This window comes from Carlito syrichta, unplaced genomic scaffold (assembly GCF_000164805.1).
Source record: "Carlito syrichta isolate Samal-C Ts95f unplaced genomic scaffold, Tarsius_syrichta-2.0.1 Scaffold316004, whole genome shotgun sequence".
Taxonomy (NCBI): domain Eukaryota; kingdom Metazoa; phylum Chordata; class Mammalia; order Primates; family Tarsiidae; genus Carlito; species Carlito syrichta.
Window position 1 is genome coordinate 663,951 of NW_007260100.1, and position 27,251 is coordinate 691,201.

The 27,251-nt window shown below is 35.8% G+C and overlaps 1 protein-coding gene across 1 annotated transcript in view; it reads left to right on the forward strand.

The window, feature by feature from the left end:
• The window catches only part of DIAPH2 (diaphanous related formin 2), a 650,570-nt gene that overhangs the window by 392,457 nt on the left and 230,862 nt on the right, over nt 1–27,251 (forward strand). The window contains exon 19 of the mRNA XM_021706787.1: nt 23,355–23,519. Within this exon, the coding sequence (XP_021562462.1) occupies nt 23,355–23,519 (165 nt within the window). The remainder of the gene's footprint in view (nt 1–23,354; nt 23,520–27,251) is intronic.

The window sequence follows — 27,251 nt, forward strand, 5'->3', positions numbered from 1 at the left end:
CCCTTTTCCCAGAGTGTACCACAGGGGAATTAATAGAATCATGGAATATTACACTTTGCATTCATGAAAGAATGTGACAATGGCACTACTCATCATATGCATGAATGTAACCAAAGGGAACGATTATTATCTGCATTCATTTCCACTTGGAGAACATATGTATCCTGACCTTGTCAGTAATTGAAATCGCTGTAACTTGATTACAGTGTTTTAAAAAATTATTTGTTAATTTGACACATTGTAATTGTACATGTTTATGGTGTACAATTTGATATTACTATACATACCTGTGTCACATAATGGTCCAATCAGTATAGTCAGTGTATCCATCAACTCATTCATTTATCATTTCTTTATGGTAAGAAATTATATAATACACAATATTTTACTGTTAAACATAGTCACCCTGCTGTGCAATAGAACACCAGAATTTATTCCTCCTACCTAATTGTAACTTTGTACCCACTGACCAACCTCCCTCTGTTCTTCCCTTACCCCACCCCACCCCAATCTCTAGTAGCCACTGTTCTACTCTTGATTGCAGTTTTCAAGATGTCAGGTCATCACCACTGTCTTAAACATCACCCAAAGTTGGAGAAAGGATAATGGTAAAACTATAAAAACTTTCAACTTAGGTGAAGCTCCCAGTTGCATTATTAATAGAATCAGAAATATGTGTTGTTCTCTCATAAGGATTCAAACAAAGGAGAATCTTCAAGAAACACCAGTAACTATATTTTTCGCTTTTCAGGCAAAGGTTAGATTAGGAATATTGTATTTTGATTGACTCCTCAAGACACTTTTAAAAAATTATTTAAATGTTTTAAAATTTAAAGTATTTTAAAAATAAAAACTATTTAAATCTAGAATTTTGAACATGAATATTTTTATTCATAATCCTGAGAATTTTCTAAAATTGTGATGAATAAACAAATTATACAGTAAGAAAAGATTATATAAAAATTGATAATTTATTCTCTGTCTACCTATCCCTGATACTTCCTATCTCATTTCTTCTACAAATAAGAAGTTTCAAATCTTTGTTCCTTGCCTCTTCCATAGAAATGTAGAAATTTTAGGGTAATAAATCCAATTTGGAAAATGTTCATTGTAGGGATTTATCCATAATATTGTTTCAGCTGACTGCAGTGGCTCATGCCTGTAATCCTAGCACTTTGTGAGGCCAAGGCAGGAGGAATGGTTGAGCCCAGAAGTTCAAGACCAGCTTAGCAACATAGCAAGATCTCATCTCTACAAAAAATAAAAAAATTAGCTGGCCACAGTGGCACGTGCCTGTAGTCCTAGCTACTCAGGAGCCTGAACCCAGAAAGTTGAGGCTGTGGTAAGCTGTGATGGTATCAATGCACTCCAACCTGGACAACAGAGTGAGTCCCTGACTCAAAATAATAAATAAATAAATAAATAAAATTTCCATAATAATGTTTTATAAAAGAATTAGTGCCTCCTATAGCACATGGTACTTAATAGGCACTTAGTCAGTATTTGTGTATAAAGGAATAGATGGAGGACATAATAAATATAATTGATGTAAATATTAAATATACTCTTTACTTTTTTCTCCTGCCAGACATATAGCTTTCCAACCCCCAAAAAACCTACTTATTTGTTTTTGTGAAATACTCAGACCACAAATGGTTAAACAGCCTAAGGGAGCATATATTTGAGTTTTAACTCTAGATTAACTACATGGACTGAAAGATTTCCATGGACACAGGACTTTCAGTACTGAAATCAGGAACAGCCCAGGCAAACTGGAACAAACTGACCACCCTCAAAATGATCTCTCAAGTTGAGGTTGCATTCTATGTAAGTAAATCTTTTTGGATAATTTCTTACATTAAAACCTAAGAGTCAAAAGAAGGATCCTTCCTTTTACTTGAAATATTTAACATTACATTCAGCGTAGAAGGAGTAAAATGAAAAGTATAAAAAATTATTTTCATTAAAGGCTGTATCTTTAATTTCACATGGTATGAGTAGAGATTTTTATTACTAATTCATTTAGTATTTATGAGTCCACTATGGTTGTCAGTTATCCTTTATGACATAATTTATAAGATTACTGAATAGGAGCACATTTTCTAAGTTGAAACATTTAGAATACTATTATGTAATTCTTTAATAGCTAGAGATTGTAAGAGAGTGCTAGATGGAGAATTAACCTCTGAATCATGTTATGCATTAGGGACTTAGGGTTACATTTGTAGTAATATAGAAACAAATTTAAGAATAGAGAGTGCAGTCCAACTTCATAACATGGCTCATTTTGAATATCAGAGATCAAGTATATCAGTGAAATATAGCGTTGCTATGTAGTGAAAATCCAAAATAATGCCGGTAACATATGATATAGGCCTTAGTTCATGATAAAAGGTGTTTAGCTATCATTATCATAATGTTATTCCCCCAATATTCCTTTGCTTTTAATAATTATCACAAAAAATAAGTAATATAAGTTAAATAAATTTATGTATAATTACATTCAAATTTACATATATACATATGCATATATGTTCACATACATTCACATATGTATGTTTTTCAAATGACCATCTGCCAGATCTTTAAAATTGCCTTCCTGTTTTGGTTGAGAATCAGATTGGAAATTGTTTTGATTTTAGTCATATTCATACAAATGACTTGCTAGTTTATACCTTTAAAATGTATTTGCTTGTGACATAATTTGGAAAGACACAATTTTATTAAAGTATTTGGATGAACAAATGTTAGTGTCAAATGCAAAAGCCCACAGCAGTAGAGTTGAAAATTTAATTGTAACTAAATTTTATTGTATTTATCAAATACATGTATTTAATGAAACTATATTGTTGTAATTCTCACTTTGGAGACTCTTTTGAAGACAATAAAATTAGTCTACATAGTTTGTGAATTGGAGCCAGTGTTCTCCTGAGTTTATTCTAATTAGTTTTAATGCAGTTTTTTTTAAAATTGTATTTAGAATCCTAATAATATCATTTAGGGCATATTTCTGTACGTTTAAGCATATGATTCTTTATGGGAGACTACAAAAAGAAATCAAATTTATTTTGTGAGTTAGAAGGGAAGCTGAACATAGGATATAGAAGGGGCAATGCCAAAAGGAAAGGAATTGAGTACGGAGAAGGGCCGTATTTTTAATTACTTCCAAAGGGCACTGGTATATGTTTTATAACTGTTCATCTCTGTTTTTATGAAGTACTAACTCCTTGAAGCACAAAATTACATGTGTGTGCCTGAAGGCATATGGAAAGGAAACACCAGAAACCATCGCCAACTATTAACCACTGGTTTAATATGTACAGTTTTGAAGAGATCTGGGAGTTCAGCTGAATCTACTGATGTTGTTTTATTTTTTCACAGAGAAAAAAATATACCTTTTCAAATGATGCCTTCCACTCAAAATTGAAGTTAGATTAGAGATGTTGCTTTGAGATTTTCTTCCTGACAAAAAAAGTAGGTTGTTAATAGCAAAAGATCTTTTGCTACTCCAATATTTGCTATAAATTATGATATATTCTTACAAATAGAAATCTTTTAACATGTATTCTTAAGTTTTTCCAAGTTTTTAAAAGGCGAGCTCAGAAAAGAGAGGCTGTTTACAGGCTAAACCAAATAAGTTATTGAACTTCTAAAATCGGGCTCTTATTTGTATATTCAGTATATAAATCTTATTTGACTCTACTAATAAGCATCTTTAAGGGGAGCAGCTACCCTTTGGTGCTAAAAATGCTTCTGCTTTTAATAAGACATATTTAAACAACTGACAAATATTTTATTGGTAATTCAGAGACTTCAATGGTATTCCCATTTGGGAAGCCACTTGCTCTAATGGTTCTGGCAAGTCATGAGGGGGTGATATGGGGCTCATGAGAAAAAGTGCCTTGTTTATTCCTATAGAAAGCAAAAATAGAAGGAACACATAAATACCTCATGTAGCTCAAAGTCAGGTGTACCACTTAATATTTTCAGGTGCCAACTGCACTGTCATTTCATATAAAATTCTTTTCATTAACTATAAAGAACAGTGCCTGCCTGCCAGCTGTTTGGAAAGCATCATAAGATCAATAAAATGACAAAACAGTCAACCCCATATTCACAGTAGATACAATGAACTAGTCAAAGAATAAATTTTTTAAATCTATGAGTTGCAAAAAGAATTTTTGCTTTTCATCCCTTGTGTTTTTTAATGACGGCATCTCAATTTTCATTCTTGTTTTTTTTACTATCTAGTCTAGCAGACATATTGTGATATTCTGTACTCAAACACAAAGGCTTGCAAGATCTGGAAGAGCCCACATATAGTAAAGGAGAAAAGGCCTGTGCAACTTGAGACTCAAATATATCAGTGCCCAGAAGAAAACGCCACTGATAGCTCTTTTAATGTTCTTCATTCAGGCAGTGATAACCTAAACTGTCTCTATGAGACTGTTGGAAAGTTAGAAGAGTTTATTGTTTTTCTTAAACGTGTATCACTCATTTTAGAGTTTAGAAACATTGACCCTAGTGATGATCATTGTTATTTGTGTGCATGGCTATGAATGAAAAGGTCAATGAACAGCCTACCTTGTCCACCACATGCATGTGAGCAGACTCTTCTGTGGTTGGCCTTGTGCCAGATTCGTGCAATCTGCATCTGCAATTCTGCTTCTTAGAGACATAATGCACTTGATTGTATTGCTCAAGGAGAGAAAGTACATATATACATATTCAGAAATATAGGACCATCTGGTTAAAATACTTTTAATGACTATGTTGAATATTAGTTGAATATTAATACAGGAAGGACATTCTATTATAATGCATAGTACTAGTCCAGTCTGGGCAGTCACTCGAATTTCTTAGGCAAGACTAAGTTTTGCATGTCTTGGTTTTTTCATAATGTTGCTTTAGGTATTTTAGGTGTGGTACCTGGTTTTCACCTCTTGTTAAATATTTATTAATGCATAGTTCTAGGAGGCTTTATTTCAATGTGATCTACTTTATTTCATCTAAGGCACTTGCAGCATTGTCTCTGTTCTTTAATTTAGTCAAGGGAAAGTTAATTATCATACTCTTTGGAGTAGAAAGTCTTTGTGAATTTAAATATTTGTTGTATAGAAGTCTAACAATATTCTTTTTAAAATATGGTCAAATACAAATTGAAAGCAACTACCATCTGTAGAAAATTTTTCATAAAAATCATTGACTGAAGGAACAAAAGCATGTCATTGTATATACCAACCTTTCTTTATGCATTATCCACTAAAATGACATTTCAAAAGATTCACAGTGGGTAGCATATGGAATACTCCATAAACACTGATTCGATTTAATAATGTTTATATCACTGTTTGGGAACATGTACAAGGAGTGCAACAGCCATATATTATTAACATCAAAATAACTCAGAAGAAAAACTCCTAATTAAAGCAGAGCTGGTTTAGAAACTTAGCAAAATTGCAGCCAGAAATAACCACCTACCCACCTGCCCGGGACTTGGGGCTTTCTTTTATGCATGTAAAACAGACTTGATTCCTAGAGCTTCAAGATGGCTGCTATGAAAATTATAATGGACTGTGACAATACCATTTTCAGCCTGTCCAGAACTACATAAAACCTAGTCTCAGAAGGACAACATTGCTGCTCGAGTTGAGGTTTCAGCCAAGTGGCATCAAAGGAAAGCAAGACTGTGGTCTGCAGTTCTGCTGAGCTGCATTCAGTGATTCTCCATGATTGATTAATATCCTTTTGCTTTGCAAATGTGCATACATTAAGTTCAGCATTGCAATTGCAAAGATTCACTCATTGCCTGCCACAGTAATTGATGCACACCTGTCCTGGGGAGCAACGTATGTAGTTCTTTGTGTTTTTATAGAAGGGGGTCTCTGGGGTATTTTTAATTGGTCATTTCTAGAAGAGGGAAAAATAAGCAGATTAAAAGTATGCAGGAAAAGGAGCTTGTTTTATAGGACAGTTTGAAAATTTGTTTGAGAAAGATCCCCACCACTTATAAACAGAATAGTTATGGTATAATTAACTTATTTCCCTTCGTTCTAAAATGTTAAGAATACTCAATATGTTTTATTTTTATGGACAAGTATCTGTGACCTTAGGACACTCCTTTGTTATAGGTTTAACCCTTTTCCAAAGTTGACATTTCCCTGATACTTACTTTGCCTTTTAATAGCATTTTTCACACCCTTCTCTACAATCTATGTATCAATTCTTTCATAATTCACATAAAAGTAAAGACACTTCCAGAAGCAATCACTTCTCTTCTCTATTGTTGTTAGTTTGGGGATTGTGTTTTCTTATTTTGTGATAGTATCAAAACATAGGTAAATAGTATTTTGGAGGCTAGTTTAATCACGTCATTCTTTTGCTCTAGAAATAAAACTATTAGCTCCTTAAGTATTAAGTCATTTCATTATTTTCTTTAGATCTAGCATCTGTCATTATTCTTGTTCAGTTTATGCATATCAGTTTCAACCTAATTTAGATAAATAAAATGTCATTTTGACTAGCTGAAATTCCTAAATCATAAACATACAAATGTTTAAAGATTCTTTGCCACATGTTAAGATTCTTATTCCTATTTGTCTGTTTTTTATTTTATTTTGATTAGAAAAAATAATTTACGAACTCGATTATGTTAAAATATAAGTAATTTATTTGAGTCATAAAATGAGCTCAAGATATTTCTTGTATATACTAGACTAATGTACAGCCACATTCATCATTTTTTGGCTAGTACATTCGTATTTTTATCTAAATTAATTTTCACCTACTAATGAGTATTAGGAAGCACTACACATCATTAAAAGTATTTATCGCTGAGTGTGGTATCTCACACCTGTAAGATACATTGGGAGGCGGAGGCGAGAGGATTGTCTGAGCCCAAGGTTTCAAGACCCGCCTGGGCAACAGGGCAAGACCTTGTCTCTACAATAAACTATATATATATATATATATATATATATATATATATATATATATGGGCCGGGCTCGGTGGCTCAACCTGTAATCCCAGCACTTTGGGAGGCTGAGGTGAGTGGATTGCCTGAGCCCGCGGGTTTGAGACCAGCCTGGATAGTTTGGCAATACCCTTCTCTACAATAAATAGAAAAAATTAGCTGGGCGTGGTAGCGCCGTGCCTGTAGTTCCGGCTACTTGGAAGGCTGAGGCAGAAGGATCTCCGCAGCCCAGCTGGGCGAGGCTGTGGTGACTGTGAGTGTGTCATGGCACTCCAGCCTGGGCGACGGAGTGAAACTCCAACTCAACAACAATAGCAAAAAAAATTAACTGGACATGTTAGCACACGCCTGTAGTTCCAACTACTTGGAAGGCTGAGGCGGAAGGATCATCTGAGTCCTAAAGGTCGAGGCATGGCCACTGCACTCCAGCCTAGGCAACAGAGTAAGACTCCAACTCAAAAAAAAAAGTATTTCTAGATTATTTCCCTAAATATGTTACTGTATAAACATATTCCTTCTACCCCCTTTCCATCAAAAAATAGCTTTAAGGCATCGTGTTAAAAATATATTTATAGACAGGATAAATCAAAAGCAGTAAAGATGAAAGAATCAAATTAGACATTCCATTTGCTTACTCAATATGGTGTCTCTTATACCCAGGTTTCCATCTTTACAGAACTTATTGGATATGTTTCACCCACACTGCAAGCTAACTGATTTTCTTTTCTCTGCCATCTGCTGTTCAGTTAATATGTGTTTGGATGTGTGTTTTATGCAAAAGAACTAACAGCCTAACATTTTGGCACACTTTGCTCTTATGTCTTGACAGTGTCTGGGCATTTGCAGATAAAAGAGATATATTTTTGTTTTACATGTGAGTGAAAATTTCTTTCCCCCACCCACCCCACTAAAATGAGAATACATTGAAAGGCTAAAAGGAAAGAGCCCACACTTTAAAAAGAAACAAACACTAAATCTTATGTCAGAGTGATTCAAGTATTGATATACAATGGAAGCATACATTAACAATTATAGTGTTTTGTTTTGCTTTTGATTCTTTGAAACTTTCACTAAACTGGGCACGTGTGTGTGTGCGTGTATAAGTGTGTGTGTATGTACTAATATATAATATATATGACATGCTCTATCATTTATTTGGAGCTTGTATCTACATCTGAGTTTCCTTAGACCAGTCAGTGACTGCTTTCAATATTTTCAATGAACAGTGCATCCTCCAAAGCACCAGGGTCGTTACAAAGAGGAGAACACATGGGAGGGAGCAAGCCAGTTTCTCCACTTATGGTCAGATTAATCATAAGATTTTTCTGTTGTAGCCGGGCTCAGTGGCTCAGCCTGTAATCCCACGCCTTTGGGAGGCTGAGGTGAGTGAATTGCCTGGGCAGCGAGACCTCATCTCTACAATAAATCAAAAAATCAGCCGGGCGTGGTAGCGTGCGCCTGTAATTCCGGCTACTCGGAAGGCTGAGGCGCAAGGATCACCGGAGCCCAGTAGGTCGAGGCTGCAGTGGCCGGGAGCGGCCACTGCACTCCAGTCTGGGCGACAGAGTGATACTTCAACTCAAAAACAAACAAACAAAAAAGATTGTTCTGTTGTAGCTAATAGCTCAAACTCCATTGCTGTTCTCAGGATAACTCTGTATAACTTAGAAGACATCTCTTTGGCTGGCTCAGCCTGTAATCCTGCGCTTTGGGAGGCTGAGGTGAGAGAATTGCCTGAGCCCTCGGGTTCGAGACCCACCTGGGCAACTTGGCGAGACCTCATCTCTACAATAAATCAAAAATTAGCCAGGCATGGTAGCACACGCCTGTAGTTCCAGCTACTAGGAAGGGTGAGGCAGGAGGATCACCAGAGCCCAGCTGGTCGAGGCTATGGTGGCCGGGAGTGTGCCACTGCACTCCAGTCTAGGCGACAGAGTGAGACTCCAACTCAAAAAAAAAAAAAAAAAAAGAAGATATCTCTTTGGATTGTCACAAAGTACCTCTAAAATGTAGGTCTCAAAGTCTATCTGGGCACATTTACTGGCATTTTATTCTGCCTTCCCTCCATTCCTAGACACACACACACACACACACACACACAAATGTAAACACACACACAAATGCAAACACACACATAAACACTCCACCCCATACACTTTTTCTCTGGGCTCCTAAGCAAAACCTGTGTATACTGAATTGCTCATGGGAAAAGGAGAAAGTCACTGACCTCTCTCTCGAACTTACACAGAGCCATGTTGACCACTCAGGAGTGTGTGTGTGTGTGTGTGTGTGTGTGTGTGTGTGTACAGTTAGTGACCCAAATAGAAGTTTGCCATTCTTTTCCTTTTTATATTGTGGTTAAAAAAAAAAAAAAATAGATAACATGAGGTCGGGCATGGTGGCTCACAACTGTAATCCCAGCACTTTGGGAGTCTGAGGCGGGAGGATTGCTTGAGCCCAGGAGTTTGAGACCAGCCTGGGCAAGACACCGAGACCTCGTCTCTACAAAAAAATCAAAAAAATTAGTTGGGCATGGTGGCATGTGCCTGTAGTTCTAGTTACTTAGGAGGCTGAGGTGGAAGGATTGCCTAAGCCCAAGGTTGAGGTTGCAGTGAGCCATGATTGTGCCACTGCACCCCAGCCCGGGCAACAGAGTGAGGGCTCAACTCAAAAATATGTATGTATATATATTAATACATAACATGAAATCTACTCTCTTTACAAATTTTTTGATGTGTAGTACATTATTGTTAGCAATAAGCACAATGTTGTACCACAGGTTGCTAGAATTTTTTTATCTTGAATGACTGAAACTTTAAACCAATTAAACAACTATTCCCCACATCCCCCTTCTTCCATTCCCTGGCAATCACCAGGGTTTCTATGAATTTGATTATTTTCTATTAGCTTGTTTCTATTAGTTTAACAACTTTAGATACTTCTTATAAGTGGATTCATATAGTATTTGTCCATCTGTGTCTGACTTATTTTATTCAGCATACTATCCTCAAGGTTCATCCATGCTGTAACATATTACAAGATTTCTTTCTTTTTGTGGCTGAATAATATTCCATTATACATTTATACCACATTTTCTTTATCCATCTACCTATTGATGGACACGTAGATTGTTTCAACCTCTTGGCTATTGTGAATAATGCCTGCAATGGACATAGGAGTGCACATCTCTCGTCAAGATTCTTCCTTTTTCTTTTTTCTAGTCCAAATGCTGGCTTTGAATAACACATTGACATTGAAATATATATGGTTCCTAAGATCACATAATTTTTCGAGATGTCAGAAACACCTAGAGACAGCAAACACATTAAAGATAGATTTGCAGTCCTAGTTTGTATCCATGTCACAAACTGAACACTACTGAAGCTATTTTGTTATTGTTTGTTTTCCTCAAGCAGAAAATTTTCACAGGGCACATTTTTATCTTCTAACAAATGGGAAAAAAAAAAGAATGTGTTCTTTGGAAGTAACACTACTGTATTTGAATAGCTTCTTTCACATAAAACATTTTAAAATGCCTTTCAGAATTAAGCAATGCAATTTTATATTTAATATATATATTAAATTGATACTAGAAAAATAGAAAACACGCCAGTGACTGAGTAAAGTTAATAAATCTTACATATTTATATATATTCATATATATACATACACATATATATTTATGGAAACTTAAAAAATAGAAAAAGCTATTGAAGAGCATAAGAAATGTAGTACAAACAAAAAACAGCTTTGAGAAGAAATTTGTGTAGCAAAAATAAAATTTTTCTGGTGGAAATTCTAGCTCAGAGTTGGGCCAGAAGATATTACTTATATTGAATAAATGCAAGGAAACATTATGAAATGTTTGACTATCATGATTGGGGTATTAGATTAAAGCTCTTTATATCCTGAAATATACTTGTCTTCAACCATGCAAAAAGTTTTAGTAAGTGAATAAGTCAGGGTTAGGTTACGGTTAGGGTTATATGATCATTTAAGAAAATTTATATAAGGTGTAGACATGAAGGAGTTAGAAGTTTAATGTCAGTGATGACGAACAGCCCAGATAGAAAAGAAATGAGTCTTCAATAAGCAATTGGGTTAGAAAATATAAAGTTTATGGTCTAATGCCATTATTTTATTTTAGAGTAATATGTCTGTCTTTGAGATAGTTTACTGTAGGTTAAATTTAGAATGAGGTTGCCATGTACTTACTTACAAGGTTCTTAGCAATGTTTTAGAGATCACAGGACATAGACAAATGTGCAAAATATATTCAGTCTAGAATAGGAAGATTACATACATTAAGCAACCAACTTAAATAATATATTTAAGTGGTTCCATTAAAAAATCAAAATGTTCACTTTTTATCAAGATGTTAGTGCTTTTACTTTACCTTGAATACTTTTAGAATCTAGCATTTTACAGCTGGAAGGAACCTTTTAGAATTACTACTCTAATTTCTTTATTTTGCAACAGAACTGAGGGAATGAATCACACAGATCATCCTGACCATGGAAATAAAGGACTATATCTCTTGCCTCAGTTCATAGGTCTTTTAAATGCACAGAGTTGGCTCTTATCTCTAGTAATAAGCTTGATTTGGAATACTCTTCCCTTTATGTTGCCACTTCTTTACTTCACTGGTGATTTCTGTTACGTAAGGAAAGATAAACATGAAATGGTAAAGCAGTATCAGCTGAATTTGAAACCACTGCCTAGATTGAAAAAGCATGGAAACAACCTATAATTTAGTATATAGAATAATTCCCAAATCTAAAATGGAGTGTTTGAAAACTGACATAGGGAAAATACTTATAAAATGGGAAAAATAGAAACATAAAATGCCTGAAGAATTCAGAAAATTATATTGAAGTGTACAATCAAACCCAAATATTTAAATTTTCATCCCAAAGCAGCAGACATATCAGAAATATCAGAAGTATCATACCATAAAAATTAAAACACACACACGGCACAATATAATAATAAGCATAATGATTCTCAGGTACTTGGCATCACCATTTCTAACTAATTTCATATCTGTATCCAGTTATTCTTTAGTCTGTAGTAATATTTCTTAAACTCTTTTATTCTACTCTGTCAATATTCAAAACAATAAAACTTGATTCCCCAAGGGACCTACCCTTTCACAAAATTCACACTGCGACTGCACCTTTTGCTTCATTGACATTTATAATAAAATGATCTTTTATGATCATTGGAAGCTGTAAGCACAGACTGCAGGATCTAATATTTTGCTCTGTTGGTTTGACTTATATTTCCAAAATATTCTATGTTTTGGGAGAGCACATTGAGGCCCAGCACATTCAGACTAAAGGAATATTCATTGAACCAACAAGAGTGTTAAGGGAGCCCTGTAAGGAGCTATCCTGTTCTCTATCTGATGGGATAAGAGGAAGTCTTCCTGGTTTTGCTCCATTTGCTTTGGCTTTATTCTTCTCTGTTACAGGACACACTGATCCCCCATTTTACCAAGGAATCCACATATTTCAACTACCTACTAGAGGTTACCACCCCAGTGTTTCATAGGTATCTCAAACTCAGCATGTTTAAAACTAGTCATTATTCTTTTCCCCCAAAATAGTGCTTCCTTTCTTGTCTCTCTAGCTCTGTTAAAAAAAAAGAAAAGAAAGAAAAAAGCTTATACAAAACATACACTGAGTTCCCCAGGCTGGAAGACTTAAGTGGCATCCTTAATACCTCCCTCTTTCTCACTGCTAATATCTAGTCAGTCACCATGTCCCACGGATTCTACCTCCTCCGTATTTCTTTTATCCTTGCTTTCCATTTGCAGTGCTATTCTGTTAGCTTTTCAGGTGCTCTCCTTTGGTTTAATCTCTCATCTCTCCAAACCATCCTTCCCATTGTTGCCAGAATAAACTTCCTAACACAGACAAGATCATGTTATATCTCCGCATAAAAAACATTGAATATACTCATTACTTACAAAGAAAACTTGAAAACCTTAATATGCATCGCATTCACTCCTTTCCAGGCTTATTCCCCTCTTTATCTCCCTGCATGCCCGAACTACCTTACCTCAGAATAGTCACAGATCCTTGATATCTAGATAGAGTTCTAGATACATTGACACCTTTGCTCCTGCTATTCTCATTGCCTGGAATGTCTTCTCTCTGGATAGAAAGGTCTTTTCCATACCTCAAGATGGAATTTGGAAGTTCCTTCCAGAATTACTCTGACATCTTTCTTGAATTCTTTTGTGGAGCTTATTTTATGACACACTTTTTTTTAACAGGGGAACACATTGTGTACATAGTTTTGTATTGCGGGGATGTAGGGAAGCATTACTCAGGTTCAAATACTGAATCTACCACGTACTATCTAGATGGCACTGAGAAAGTCAGTTGAGTTGACCTCCCTGAGGCTAATTTCATCATGTGTAAAATGGAGTTAATAATAGCATACATAGACCATAGGGCCATTGGGAGGGTTAAGTAAGATGATGCTTATTAAGCATTTAATTCAGTGCCTGGTTCATTGTAAGAGTTCAATCAACATTAGTTTCTGCTGCTGGCCTGTTGTTATTTATCTGTCTCCCAACATTAGTTTATAAATTCAGTGAGGGATAGGAGTCATGTCTTATCACTTTACATTCTTTTACTCTACTTAATCCCTAGCAGTTTCTTTTATGTTATTACCACATGATAAATAATGCTCAGAGCTGAATGTGAGGTAGGGCCAGAGGTAGAACCTGATCGAATTAACATCTATGTATATGTACTATGACTATTTAATACTGACATTCCAAAATGTACACATCAATCTCAAAAATTTCTAATCACAACTCTTATGTTACTTTAAATGCAACTGTTTTTATGCCAACCTTGGTAATGTATTGCCTAACACCTGTTATTTTTTAACTGTCTTTGATTCTATGCAACATTCTTGATAATTTATCAAATATACTTTAATTGGATATGCATATAATATGTACTTTTCTCACTAGCAGTTAGGAACTAGCAAACAGAAATTATTCCATGCTCCATAGGTTCTAATTTTTTTGTTATTGTTGTTAGTGCATGTATATGTGTTTTAGCTTTTCTTTATGACTTCAATGACTTTTTTACCTCTTCAGTGACTTACATTTTTCTCAAGAAAAATTTCAAAACGCTTAACAGACCTGTAAAATCTGTTTCTCACCTACCTCAGGAACCATCTCTCTTTTCTCCCACTTAATCTATAGGCTCTGGCATTATAGGCCTTTTTCCTCTTCTTTGTGTTCCTAGAATATTTAACATCCTTCTGAGTCTTCCCTCATCCTGCTCCAGTGCTTCTTCTCCTGGCTCTGACCATTCAGGTCTCAATGTTTTAATGTTTCATCCTTCAAGAGGTATTACCAGATTCATGGCCCACCCCTGCCCCCCACAAGGCTAAGTTAGGTTTCTCAAATATATACTCTTATGACAACATATGCTTTGCAATCATGTTTTTCAAATTTCAAATTTAAAAATGTTTTGCATTTACATGTTTAATGTATGTTTTCTCCCATCTAACTGTCATCTCCCTGGAAAGTAGTCACCTTGTCTGAATATTCACTACTCTGTCATCAATACCTAGATGATACCTGGCACACAGTAGGCATTTAATCACTATACTTGAATAAATTAATGAAGCAATAACTCTACTGAGTGTCTAAGAATGCAAAGATAGATTCTATCTTCAAAGGAAGGGTAAAAATAAAGACACACGAAAGACACAAGAGAGTGCAGATAGAGAAAAACAGAAGTACTGAGTATACTTCTTATCTCTCTAATAACCATCACATTTGTGGCTTTAACTGGAGGCTGATTTAAAAGCATTTTCTTTATCCCAGCTGACTCAGGCCATCAATGGAAAAGTGGGGTCATTACAGAATGTTTTCATCTCTGCAGTAGCATAATTGCTTCCTATGTGTTAAAAACTGGGGACTTTGGTTTAAAATCCTTACCACTGTCCATACTTTCTTTGTTATGTTATTTAAATGTCTTATGCCTCAGTTTTGTAATCTGATTTTTTAAAGGATTTTTTAGTCTATATCCTAAACTATTCTTAAAGTATTATGTTGATCCCAAATGAAAATGAATGCATGCATTCCATATTATCCTTGTTAGTGTTTCACATTTTAAAATATTTGTCAACACATATTCACCACATAATGTGTGGTTTATAAGTAAATTCAACTACTTTAATTATGCCTTAATATAATTTTTAAAGATGTTTCTTTGAAATAATAATGTCTAGCTAAAAATTATTCAAATTAAATGGAAAAGTTCATGTTTTGCTTTTAGCATTTAGAGGAATCTTTTCTGATAGGTTATGGAAAGTGGAAATGCTGTCTATGTTTTTTAATAGATTGTGTATTTGTGACTTCCTTTTATTTAAATGGGTAATTATGCTAGGTTGCTAACCGAAGCTTGTATGAAGGTTAAGTGGATCTCAAGTTGATTTTTCCATGTTCTTCAACAATCCAGCAGTAATGATATTTAATATTTCAAGTTTTTTATTAAAATTGCAAGTAACTAATGTACTGGCTATGAAGATGAGAAATTGTAACAACTGATTTGACCCAATTATCTGTAAGATATATAAACTCCTTCATCCCCAGTGCTCTGCTAATGTTTACTCCAATTCTAATAGAACAAGTTTTCTATGGTAACAATTACTCTTTTCATCAAAATTCAGTAAAATAATAAACAGTGTTCTCCACCTAGTTATTGGATGAAGTGATACTATTTTACAAGTCAGAGGGCAAGAGTTACAGCACCTACCTTCAGCCAGTTTATGGATAGATATAGTTGCCTAAGATAGTCAAAACCAATATAAAATGTACATAAAAATTTAAAGAAAATAACTTACTTTTTATTTGGGTACAAGCCTATGGAGAAATTATAGCTAATTTCAGGTTGAATTTTGTGTCCATACTGCTACTATGTTACTAAGAAATATAATCTATAGATTTGTGTGTAGTCACACAAAAACATAGACGATAAAGGCTTTAGAGAATTTTACATAGTGCAAAAAAACTTAAGTAATTGTGATCACTGCTTTTCTAGGTCAGATTTTCAAATGAGTTAATATAAACATACTTTGTGGGACTTACAATGTATGTTTTATAAATTAACTTTCCAGATTCATGATTGAGACCAAATCAGTTTCAAATTAATAATACTTTCAAAAGATTAGCAGTTTACCTGCTAGTGTTTCAAAATACTGCATACATTTTAATTTATAAACCTTCCAAAAACATTTCTGTTAGGGAGAAGATGATGTGATTTTAGTTCAAAGTTATCATGAAAAACTTCCAAGCTTGAAAAATCAGAAATATTTGTCTTAGTAAAACAAGGAATCTGAAAGAGGACTAGTAAAAGGAAAATCACTCGATATTTCCCCCCTCATACTTGATAAGTTTATATGTATTAGATATGTCCCACCTTACCACATTAAAATTATATTCATTTTAGAATATAAATTACTGTGAATTACTTTATCATGGAATGTTCATTGTTCTCCCAGGGTTCTTCTCTTTAAATATTTCAAGAAGACTTCCAAGGTTGCTTAAACAGATGAGAAGAGGTTACTACATTTTGACCCTAGAATAGTCTAATCATCCTCCCCAATGTGCCCTGTTCTTTGATGCTGCTATAGTTGCTGTCACTCTCTTCTGTGGCACCAAAGGCCAGTAAATCTGGGTATTCTGAAGCAAATGCCCTTCGGCTGCTGCTCTTCAGTAGTTCCTCAGAGAGCTGTATCAGGAGAGGTTCTAGCATTAGTTATACAGTGTGTCCATAACTTTGCCTTCTCATTTTGCCCTAAACATGGCCACAGGCCCTCAGTGCCTTCAAATCACTGCTAAGGACAGGCTGCTTGGGCCCAGTCAAGTCAATCACAATAGTCTACAACATACTTTCTAAAGTCTTGGTTATATTCAATCTTAAGTAGCCCCATGTAAGGAGTGACAAGAGCCTAGTTCAAATCTCTACTGAAAAATCACTTGTCAGGTTCAATGTGCACGGTGGGGGTGGCAGGTACACTTTAAAATCCAGACCAAAATTATTTGTACCCTCTAAAGCTGTTGAAGTAAAGAAAAAAATCTCTACTCATAAACCAAGCTTTCTCCTTCTTCCCCATGTACACAGTTTAGTTACAGATATAACCACTTTAGATTATAAATTGAACAGAAATCTGCAGGTAGCTATAAGGATACTTTGTAGTTCCTTTCTTTAAAAATTTATTTATTGTAGAGACGAGATCGCACCAAGTTGCCCTGGCTGTTCTCAAACCCGTGGGCTCAGGCAATCCACTTGCCTCAGCCTCCCAAAGTACTGGGATTACAGGCTGAAACACCAAACCTGGCCAATACTTTGTATTTCTATGACAAGAAAATGACATTCAGTTTCTAGAATCCAAACTGCCTGTGAGTCACTGAGCCTTTGATAAAATGCATTTGATAATAAATTAGTTTTTTAGCCAGACATCCTACTACATACCTTTAAGACTTTTTTCCTTTAAAGTATATTCTTAATTTTTATTCTATAATGTGGGAGACAAATAAAATGCCCTATTTTAAATTTTATATACTGTATTAGGGTTTTCCAGAGAAACAGAAGAAATAAAATATATATATGGAGATTTATGTGAATTGGCTCACATGATTATGGATGCTGAGAAATCCCACCATCTGCCATCTGCAAGCTGGAGAATAGGAAAGCCACTGGTCTAGTTCTAATACAATGCCTGAGAACCAGAAATAATGGTATAAGCTTTAGTCACAGTTAGATGGCCCAAAAACCGAGTGCCGATGTGTCAGGGCTGAAGATAAATGCCCCAGCTCCAGAAGAGAGAGAGAATTCACCCTCCTCTACCTTTTTGTTCTATCTGAGTCCTCAACAAATTGGATGATTCCCATCCACATTGGTGAAGGCAATCTTCTTTCCTCACCTACTGATTAAATGAAAATCTCTTTCAGAAACACTCTCACAAACATACCCAGAAATAATGTTTCACCAGCTGTCTGGGTATCCCTTAACCCAGTCAAGTTAACACATAAAATTAACCATTACATCTACTAACATATGTACTAGGGCAACATCCAGGTTTAAAAATACAAACTTAACTTATGCTGACCATCATTCTACTAATGAATATATTCACTATTACATATATAACTTTAAAATAAAATTGTTATGATTAAGCCTACCTTGCTATTACAATGTATTCAACATGTCAGATTCATGAAAATATGAGAGTATTAAAATTCTCAAATACACTGAAAGAGTACCATAGAAATATTCTCAATAAAAAAGGTGTGCTGTGAAAATGGCTTAAGACTCATAAAAGAGATTTTAGTTTTTTAAGTACTCAAGTCAACCCATGACCTATCCTCGATGCAGTGTCATAAAAGAGTTCTACTCCTTCAGCCAATATGCCCTAAGAAGCTGTATAGCATACTGGTTAATGGAGCCATACTCACTTTATTTCCATTTTTGTGACTTTAGTCATTTTTTTTTTAACCTCAGGAAGCCATTGTGAGGATTAAATGAGTTAATCCATGGGAAGCATTCCACATTGCCTCACGTAATTTTTTTAAAGGTTAGATATTATTGTTGTTGATATTCATTTTGTTGTTAATTGCTACTGTTTCTACTATGTGCCAGGCACTGTTCTAGGGGCTGATTAGTCATTGGTCAACAAGACTAATGCTGAGAGTTGACCGAGAAGGTCAACTCTCATGGACTATATATTTCAGTAGGGAAAGGTAGGAAGTAAACGGATAAATAAGCAAAATAAACAAAAGAGATAATGGCAGATAGTGATTAAATTCTCAGAATGAAATAAAATAAGCCAGAGTAACAGTGATGGGGGTGGATATTTTAGATTGGGTGGTTAGAGAAAGTCTCTCTGAGGAGGTGATTTTTGAACTGGGATTAAATGACCTGGTGGAAAAGAAACATTTTAGACAGAACAGCAAGTGCAAAGGCCCTAAGTTGTCTATGACCTTGGTATGTCCAAGGAACAGAAAGAAGGTTAATGCGACTAGGCATGGTACTTCAGAGAGAGAATGGCATGAGATTAAGTTGCAGAGGTGGGTAGGGGACAGATCATGGAGAGCCTTATAAATCATGGGTAGGAGTTTGCGATTTATTCCAAGTGTTATAGAAAACTATTAGAGGGTCTTCAGGAAAGGATTTGCATTTGAGATATCAATAGATACCGTTAAAAAATTCAAGTGGTGATGTCATGTAGACAGTTAACTATAAAAGTTTGTACCTCACGGGAGAGATTCAGGTAGGATAATATGCATTTGGGAGTCATCAATATAGATGATATTTAAAGCTATGTGAATTGATGAGATCAACTATACAGAGAATATACATAGAAGGCTCAAGACCAAGCCCTTGGGGTACTCTAAGATTTTATAAAAGTTGCCAGAGGAGGAGAAGAGGTAAGAGCAAAAACTTTAAGAATGAAGGTATGTTTCACAGAAACTAGAAGTGGCTAAATGTGTCAGATGCTGCTGAGACCTCAAAAGGAGAACAAAGGAGCAAATGTTGGATTTGGCAACAAGAAGATCGTTATCATTGTAAATAATACACTTCTACTATATGAAAAGAGCTAGGTATCATGCCAGGGACTATCATGATGCTATCTAATCCTAGATGGATGAGTGCCCTTTATCTAGCTTCTGCAACTCTAAGATTTGAATTGTAGTATTTCTCCGCCTTTTTGAAAAGGTTGTCATGAAGAATAGGGGATATCATGAAAGAAAAAGTATACGGTAAAGTCCACATGTTCAAATTGATTGTGGTAGAATTACTTGTACTATTTGATTATAAACTTATTCAGGGTGGAGAGTAAGGCTGTAATGATCATTGTATCAATCATAATGCTTAGCACAGTACTGACCAATATCGTGTATCTAGTGACTACTTAAAAAATAAAATAAAAATTTCCCACATGAAATAAAGGGATGAAACGAAATGATGTTGTCCAGTTATTTTCTCACCTGCAGTCCCATGTAGGATTTGGTGACATGGTTGCAATTGTGAAAGATTTCAGTGATGACTCCTGTCATATATCCCTTTTTCAAAGTAATCACTTTAAAGATAAGTGAAGGACTTAGAGATTGAGTTTCTTTCCATTTGTTATTTTGAAGATAAACCATTCCCAGAATTTTTCAGATTTTTCTCACTTTGCAACACAGACAAAATTTCTGAAATCAGTTTTTGTTCTATGAGAACAGATTTATGAAATTGTGTTTCAGTTCATGGACATGTTTTAGCTGGTGGAAAATTGTATTATGATAAATGGGGAACATACAAATTTTGCCTTTTTTGTTATCTTTGGCTTTTTCTATGTGTTGTACAGATGTTGAGCTTTCTGAAATATACAAACAGTTTAGTAATTTGCATTGCAAATAGATTACAAGTAAGTGACCTTTGCAAAGTGTTTCTGCCTAGCAGTCCCTGGCATGAATCTGTTTTATTTAGGGAAGAGAGGCTAGAAAACAAAAATCTCACTTCTGTGCTAAGAAATGGGGAGTCTTATTTTTGCTATGCTTAAATAGGATGTTTAACATTTTCTTAAAAATCAAAAAGTATATGATGACAGTCCCAAAGGTAAAACCAGAATGTATATGAAGCATGATATACCCTTTTGTTGGTAAAAAGAAAATAGAGTCTGTCAGAAATGCCTTTATTCTTTCAGGTCTATTGACATCAAAATGGACTTGAAGGTTGAAAGATTTAATGTCACTAGTTAGCATAAAAGGGGTTGTTGTATGGTTAATATGAACGCTAATACTTAAGTAGCATGGAAAAGAACATAGGTAGAGGATATTTCACTTTCAAAATCATGGTGTATTCCTTAAGTGTCAGCTGCAAAGTAATTTTCCAGAAATGATCTGATTTCCCCATTGACTTCCATTATAAAACTAGAACTGTGTTCCCATGGAAAACAAATTTGACCCCAGGTTATAATTAAACATTGAAGAATTCAGAAAACCTTATAAAATCAAGTTTTTCAAGGCACAATTATCAGTACCTGATAAAATAATAGCATCACAAAATATTAATATACTGTAGTGGATCTTAAAATAGCATGCCCCAGACCGTGCTATTGTCTTTCTTTATAATTCCAAATCTACTACTTTTCCACCTAAAGAAATTTTGCTTCTGTAATCATTATTGATTTTTAATGAATTTATCTCTAATTTTAAATTGTTGATTTGGTTTCCTTTATTGTTGATTTCTCTGGAACAGTTTTATCAATTAATCAAAAGTTATTAGCCATAGAAGAAAGACCAGAGGGAAATGCCCCAAAATGTTTACAATACTTGTTTCTGAGTTGGAAATTTTGGTTGATTTATTTACATTTTTATATCTCCAAATTGTAAAAAGGGACCATTTTTCTATATCTGTATCTTCTATAATCAGAAAAAAAGGGGATTCGAATTTATTTCTGTGAGTATACGTTTATATATAATAAGACATCTTTTAACATTATTTGGATTATTTTATGCTTTGATAGTGGTTATGTCTGTTATTACTGTCACGTATTTATTAAATTTTTTTTAAAACCATGGTATAGGCCGGGCTCAGTGGCTCAGCCTGTAATCCCAGTACTTTGGGAGGCCGAGGTGAGAGGATTGCCTGAACCCACGGGTTCGAGACCAACCTGGGCAACTTGGAGACTTCATCTCTACAATAAATCAAAAAATTAGCCGGACATGGTGATGTGTGCCTGTAGTTCCAGCTACTTGGAAGGCTGAGGCGAAAGGATTGCCAGAGCACAGCAGGTCAAGGCTGCAGTGACCGGGAGCGTGCCACAGCACTCCAGTCTGGGTGACAGAGTGAGACTCCAACTCAAATAAATAAATAAATAAAAGGTGGTATAATTAATTCCTGGAGATAATCACTTCTAGTTAATTTTCTAGCATGCTATTCAGAACATGGTCCTGCACCAGCAGCATTAGCATCACCTGATAACTAGTTAGAAGTGATCATTCTCAGCCCCTGCAAGCAGCTATCTGTGTTTTAACAAGCTCTTTGGGTGATTAAGGGTCTAAAACTAATAGAGCCAGAACTAGCCAGGGCAGTGGCTACCGCCTGTAATCCCAGCACTCTGGGACGCCAAGGTGGGAGGATCACTTGAGCCCAGGAGTTTGAGACCAGCCTGGGCAACATAGTGAGAACGCATCTTTAAAAAAAAAAAAAAAAGAGCCAGAATTATTCACTTTAGAATTTACCTTTAGACCACCACCAAGCCATTCATGAGGGATCCGGTCACTTCCCACCAGTCCCTATCTCCAACACAGGGGATCAATTTTCGGCATGACATTTAAGGGGGCAAACATCCAAACCATATCAGTGGGGAAATATAATTGACAAAGGAGGTGTGATCTAATGGTAATGAACTGGGGGTGACTTAGCATAGCATGTTTGTTCAGATTCTTCTCTGTGTCCATATGCCTCCAAAGATAAGGCATTCCTTTCCTCCAGGTATGATGAGGCAGCTCTAAAATAAGTCATTATGACTTGCTTCAGAGACAGGTTAGGGAATTATTTTCTGGACTGCATTACGGTAGAAGGATGAGGAAAAGGTCAGAGACCTTTTTGCTTCTGCTGTTTTCTCAAATGCCAAAGTGCCAATTTGGGGGAAGTATGTCCTAAACCCTATTGCCTTCTTCCTTCTTCTCTCTCTCCTTCCCATCCTCATATGGGTTATGTATATATGTATACACACACGCATACATAACTCATATAGAATTCACTATAACCTTTTTAGCTCTGTATAGAATATGTGTATTAAAAATGTATACATACATGCACATATATCTTTTTCTTTAAGTTTTTTGCTGCTGTTTGTTTCTTGCCTTCTTCATAAAAAGATATGTGGCCATTTTCTGATATTTATACCTATGTGCTTTCATTTAGCAAGCATTTTCTAACAAACATGTTCTAGAGGTGATTAAGATGGGCTGTTAGCATGGTCCCTAATCCAATATGACTGGTGTAAAAGAGACGATTAGGACACAGACAACATAGACAGAGGGATGACTATGTGAGAATGCTGCAAGAAGGGGACCATCTGCAAGCCTAAAAGAGCAGCCTCAGAAGAAACTAAATCTGCCAATACCTTGATCTTTGGGACCTCTAGCCTCCAGAATTGAGAGCAAATGTATTTCTGTTGTTTAAGCTACCCAGTTGATAGTATTTTCTCATGGCAGCCCTAGAAAACTCATATGCAAGTATTTGAGTATTACAAAGGTATTTATAGAAGTGATGGTTTAATTCAATCTTAGCATCTAGTGATTGCCTTTGAGATATTATTGGATCATGTTCCTTAACACAAACCTACAGCTTTACAAAGAGTGCCAGAGACCAATATGAAAAACTGCTCACCATGCACAACAACATGACAAAGCTCTATGAGAATCTTGGAGAATACTTCATTTTCGACTCTAAGACAGTGAGCATAGAAGAGTTTTTTGGTGATCTCAGCAACTTCCGGACTTTGTTTTTGGTGAGTAATACATCTTAAAGCATTGCAAGACCTGTTGCTTTTATTTTTAAATGTCCTTTTTCTTTTGTTATTGTATGTACCTATTAACTATATTGATTTCATGTTATAGTCCTTTAACAAGAATCAACAGACATTTTATACCTCTGACATGGATAAAAATTGTAAGTTATGAGCCATGGCTGGCTTCAGGTATAATGGGAACCTAAATGAATTATCTTCAATGTTAGGTATAATTGGGAAACTTTGTAATGAAATTTTGTAGGGAATGAATGAACTGGTACTTAAACGACCCAGATTTTTATACAGCATCATATTATAATTTCACCTATCTTAGGAATTAATATCTAAAATAATCTTTTAATAAATACACGTCCAGCCGGGCTCGGTGGCTCAGCCTGTAATCCCGCGCCTTTGGGAGGCTGAGGTGAGCGGATTGCCTGAGCCCACGGGTTCGAGACCTGCCTGGGCAGCAAGACCTCATCTCTACAATAAATAAAAAAAAATCAGCCGGGCGTGGTAGCGCATGCCTGTAATTCCGGCTACTCGGAAGGCTGAGGCGGAAGGATCACCGGAGCCCAGCAGGTCGAGGCTGCGGTAGCCGGGAGCGGCCACTGCACTCCAGTCTGGGCGACAGAGTGAGACGCCAACTCAAAATAAATAAATAAATAAATAAATAAATACACGTCCTCTGCATTCATTGAAGGCATAAAAGGAAGACCACAGACTCTGGTTGGGATAGTAACAGAAAGGTATACATAATAGTTTATATCAAACAAGTAAAGGCCCATATGTTTGAAAGAAGGAACCCTAGCAATAATCCCCAACAGGAAACTCAGTTAGCAAATTCATTGCTGTTTGAGGTGTGTTTCTATCCCCAAAGCAGGGCTTTCTTAAAGAAGGCTCCCTTTCTTAATCAATGGTGTTTTCCTATAAAATCATATGGTTTTTGGTGTGACTGCATCTGTGAGATATGAGTATGCTTGTGGCAATCGAATTGTTTCCATCTATGAACCCAGAGCACACCCCAACAGTTAAACAGGCAGCTTTGATAATAGAAGTTAAACCAACAACTTTCAAAAATATGATCATGTGTCTTTTTTTTGCTGAGAATATTAGCTAATTTTGATCTTTGACCTTTGGTAGAGATACATACTTACCTATACTTAACTTTAAGAGAAAGTAGTCAAATCATTTTCAAAATTTAAAAGCTACAAATATGGTTTAAGAGGTTTTTACACCTGACCTTTAAGCTGAAAACTCCTGAATACTGGGTTATATCAACTTGGAGTATTTTCAAAAAGAAAAAAAATGTTTGAAAGGAGTGGGGACCAGAAAATATACTTTGTTTGGCACACTGTTTTTGTTTTTGAGTTGGAGTCTTACTCTGTCATCCAAGCTTGAGTGCAGTGGCATGCTCATAGCCACCACAACCTCAACTTCCTGGCCTCAGGTGATCCTCCCTCTTCAGCCTTCCAATTAGCTGGGAGTATAGGCGCACACCACCACACCCAGCTTTTTTTTTTTTAAATTGTAGAAACAAAGTCTCACCAAATTGCCCAGCTGGTCTCGAACTCCTGGGCTCAGGCAATCCTCTTGGCTCCGCCTCCCAAAGTGCTAGAATTACAGGTTTAAGCCACCGTGCCCATCTAGTTGGCACATTGAAATGATAATTTCAATCAGTTATTTTGTAACAACAAAGTCTATGGATGAATGGATATATAAAAATAAATATATTAATATTGTTTTAACATGGATTAGATGCTAAACCATGATCTGTCACATTATATGTTCCCTTGCCCCCGAATATGCCATCACAGAGTAGTAGATGGTGTAGTCTCCTTATGTTGCAGCGTTGTTCTCAGGAAAATTCCTACATTAGAGCCTTTGTATACTGTGGGAGACAAGGCCCTTGGCACTCTGAAGATTCCCTGAAAACTCAGCTCACAAAAGGCAGATCAATTGGAGAAAAGGCATACAGATGTATTTAAAGAATATGTACAGGAGTATTTAGAATGAAGACCCAAAGATATAGGGGACATTGTCCATTTTTATACTTAGGTTCAACAAAGTATGGACAGCTGTATAGAAATGTGATTGAACAAAATGGTAAGATACAATGTTAATAGATTGAGAAGGGAAACCCAGCAAGGCCTATCTGTCTACATTCTTTTTGGCGCCTCTGAGCATGCATTTCTTCCTTCTGAGTATGGAATATGGCCCTTTCTGAAATGGAGATCTTAGGAACTACAGTCAAACAAGATAGGTAAAATTTCTCTATGGCCAGTTTTTACACACATAGGACAGAGGAAATTTGAGTTATATTTTTAGGTTTCATGACTAGCTTTGGGTAAAGGGGTTCTAGTTTCTGTGACCCAACTTAGGGAAGAGAGATTTTTGTTCCTATGGCTAATCTTTGGGGAAAATGGAACTGAGAAACAGGAGGGCAGGAGAAGGTCAGTGAAAAACCTTCTCTTCTGAGGCTGCTGCTGAGGCCTTCACTTTGGGATATTGTTTTCTGAACCCCAACAGTACTCATATTAGCCAGATTCTTAGAAGGCTTACAAAGAACTATTACTTCTCAATCATATCTTGTTTATTTATTTATTTTTTAAAAAAGGATATTATCATTGAGACCTGAGACTATTTACTGGTACTGCCACTAACAAGCTATGAGACTTTGGGTATGTCATTTATCCTTTCTAGCTATTTTCCTCCCTCCCTTCCTTCCTTCTTTTCCTCCTTTCCTCCTTTCCCTCCCTCCCTCCCTCCCTCTTTGCCTCCCTCCCTCCCTCTTCCCTTCTACCTATTTACCTACCTAGGATTAGAGTACTGATCTCTAGGAACTTATTCTTTAGTAGTCTGAGTCATGGTCAGACTCGTATGTATTATATATATTTGTAGGATATATTTTATGTATTTTTCTCTCTACTGGCTTCTGATTACAGAAAAAGAATTTGTCACATATATTTGGTTTGATGCATAAGTTCATAGCATTTTTGCTTGCCCATGAAGTGCAAATGTCACATGATGCTTGACCAACCACAATTCATCACATTTGCCAATTCTCAGGTTGACTGATGTGGTTCATCATGGATTTAACCATTTAAAAGGACTTTATCAAAGACTGATGGTCTTCCTGAGTGTGGAGAATCACTCAGGTCAAAATGGCCTTCTTTGAAATGACAAATCCATTTTCTTTCCTATGGCATACTTCCCGTATATGGCACAACTGTTTGGAGCTGCCTCTGCTGCCTTTACTCTTCTGTTAAACTCAAACAGAAGAATATGTTGTAAGTGTTCATTTTTCTACTTGGCACTCCATCTTCTTTAGCCCACAAATAGCACTGACTTCCTTCAAATCTGAAAAACAGAAGGCGCTTTCACAAGCACAACATTGTTCCTCCAAATGACAAATGACAAACAAACTCCCAACACTGCTGTGTTGTCATGCCAAAAAACAAACGTTATGAACTTATGCATTAACTTAATAATTCGCATTGTAAATACTTTGATATTCTTAAGTCCAGTTTCATGTGCAATTAAGTTAATGTCTTGAGAACCTCTTAAGATTGAATTTCAGAACAAGCAACCAAATCCTACAATGTGTCAACCAATCTGAAATACTTACCTAATACAGTCCTGGCTAGCCATTGCCATCTTTGCTATACTTAACAGTATTGCTACCACTTCTATCCACAAGTTTTTATGAACTTGCTGCCATGAGAACTAGGC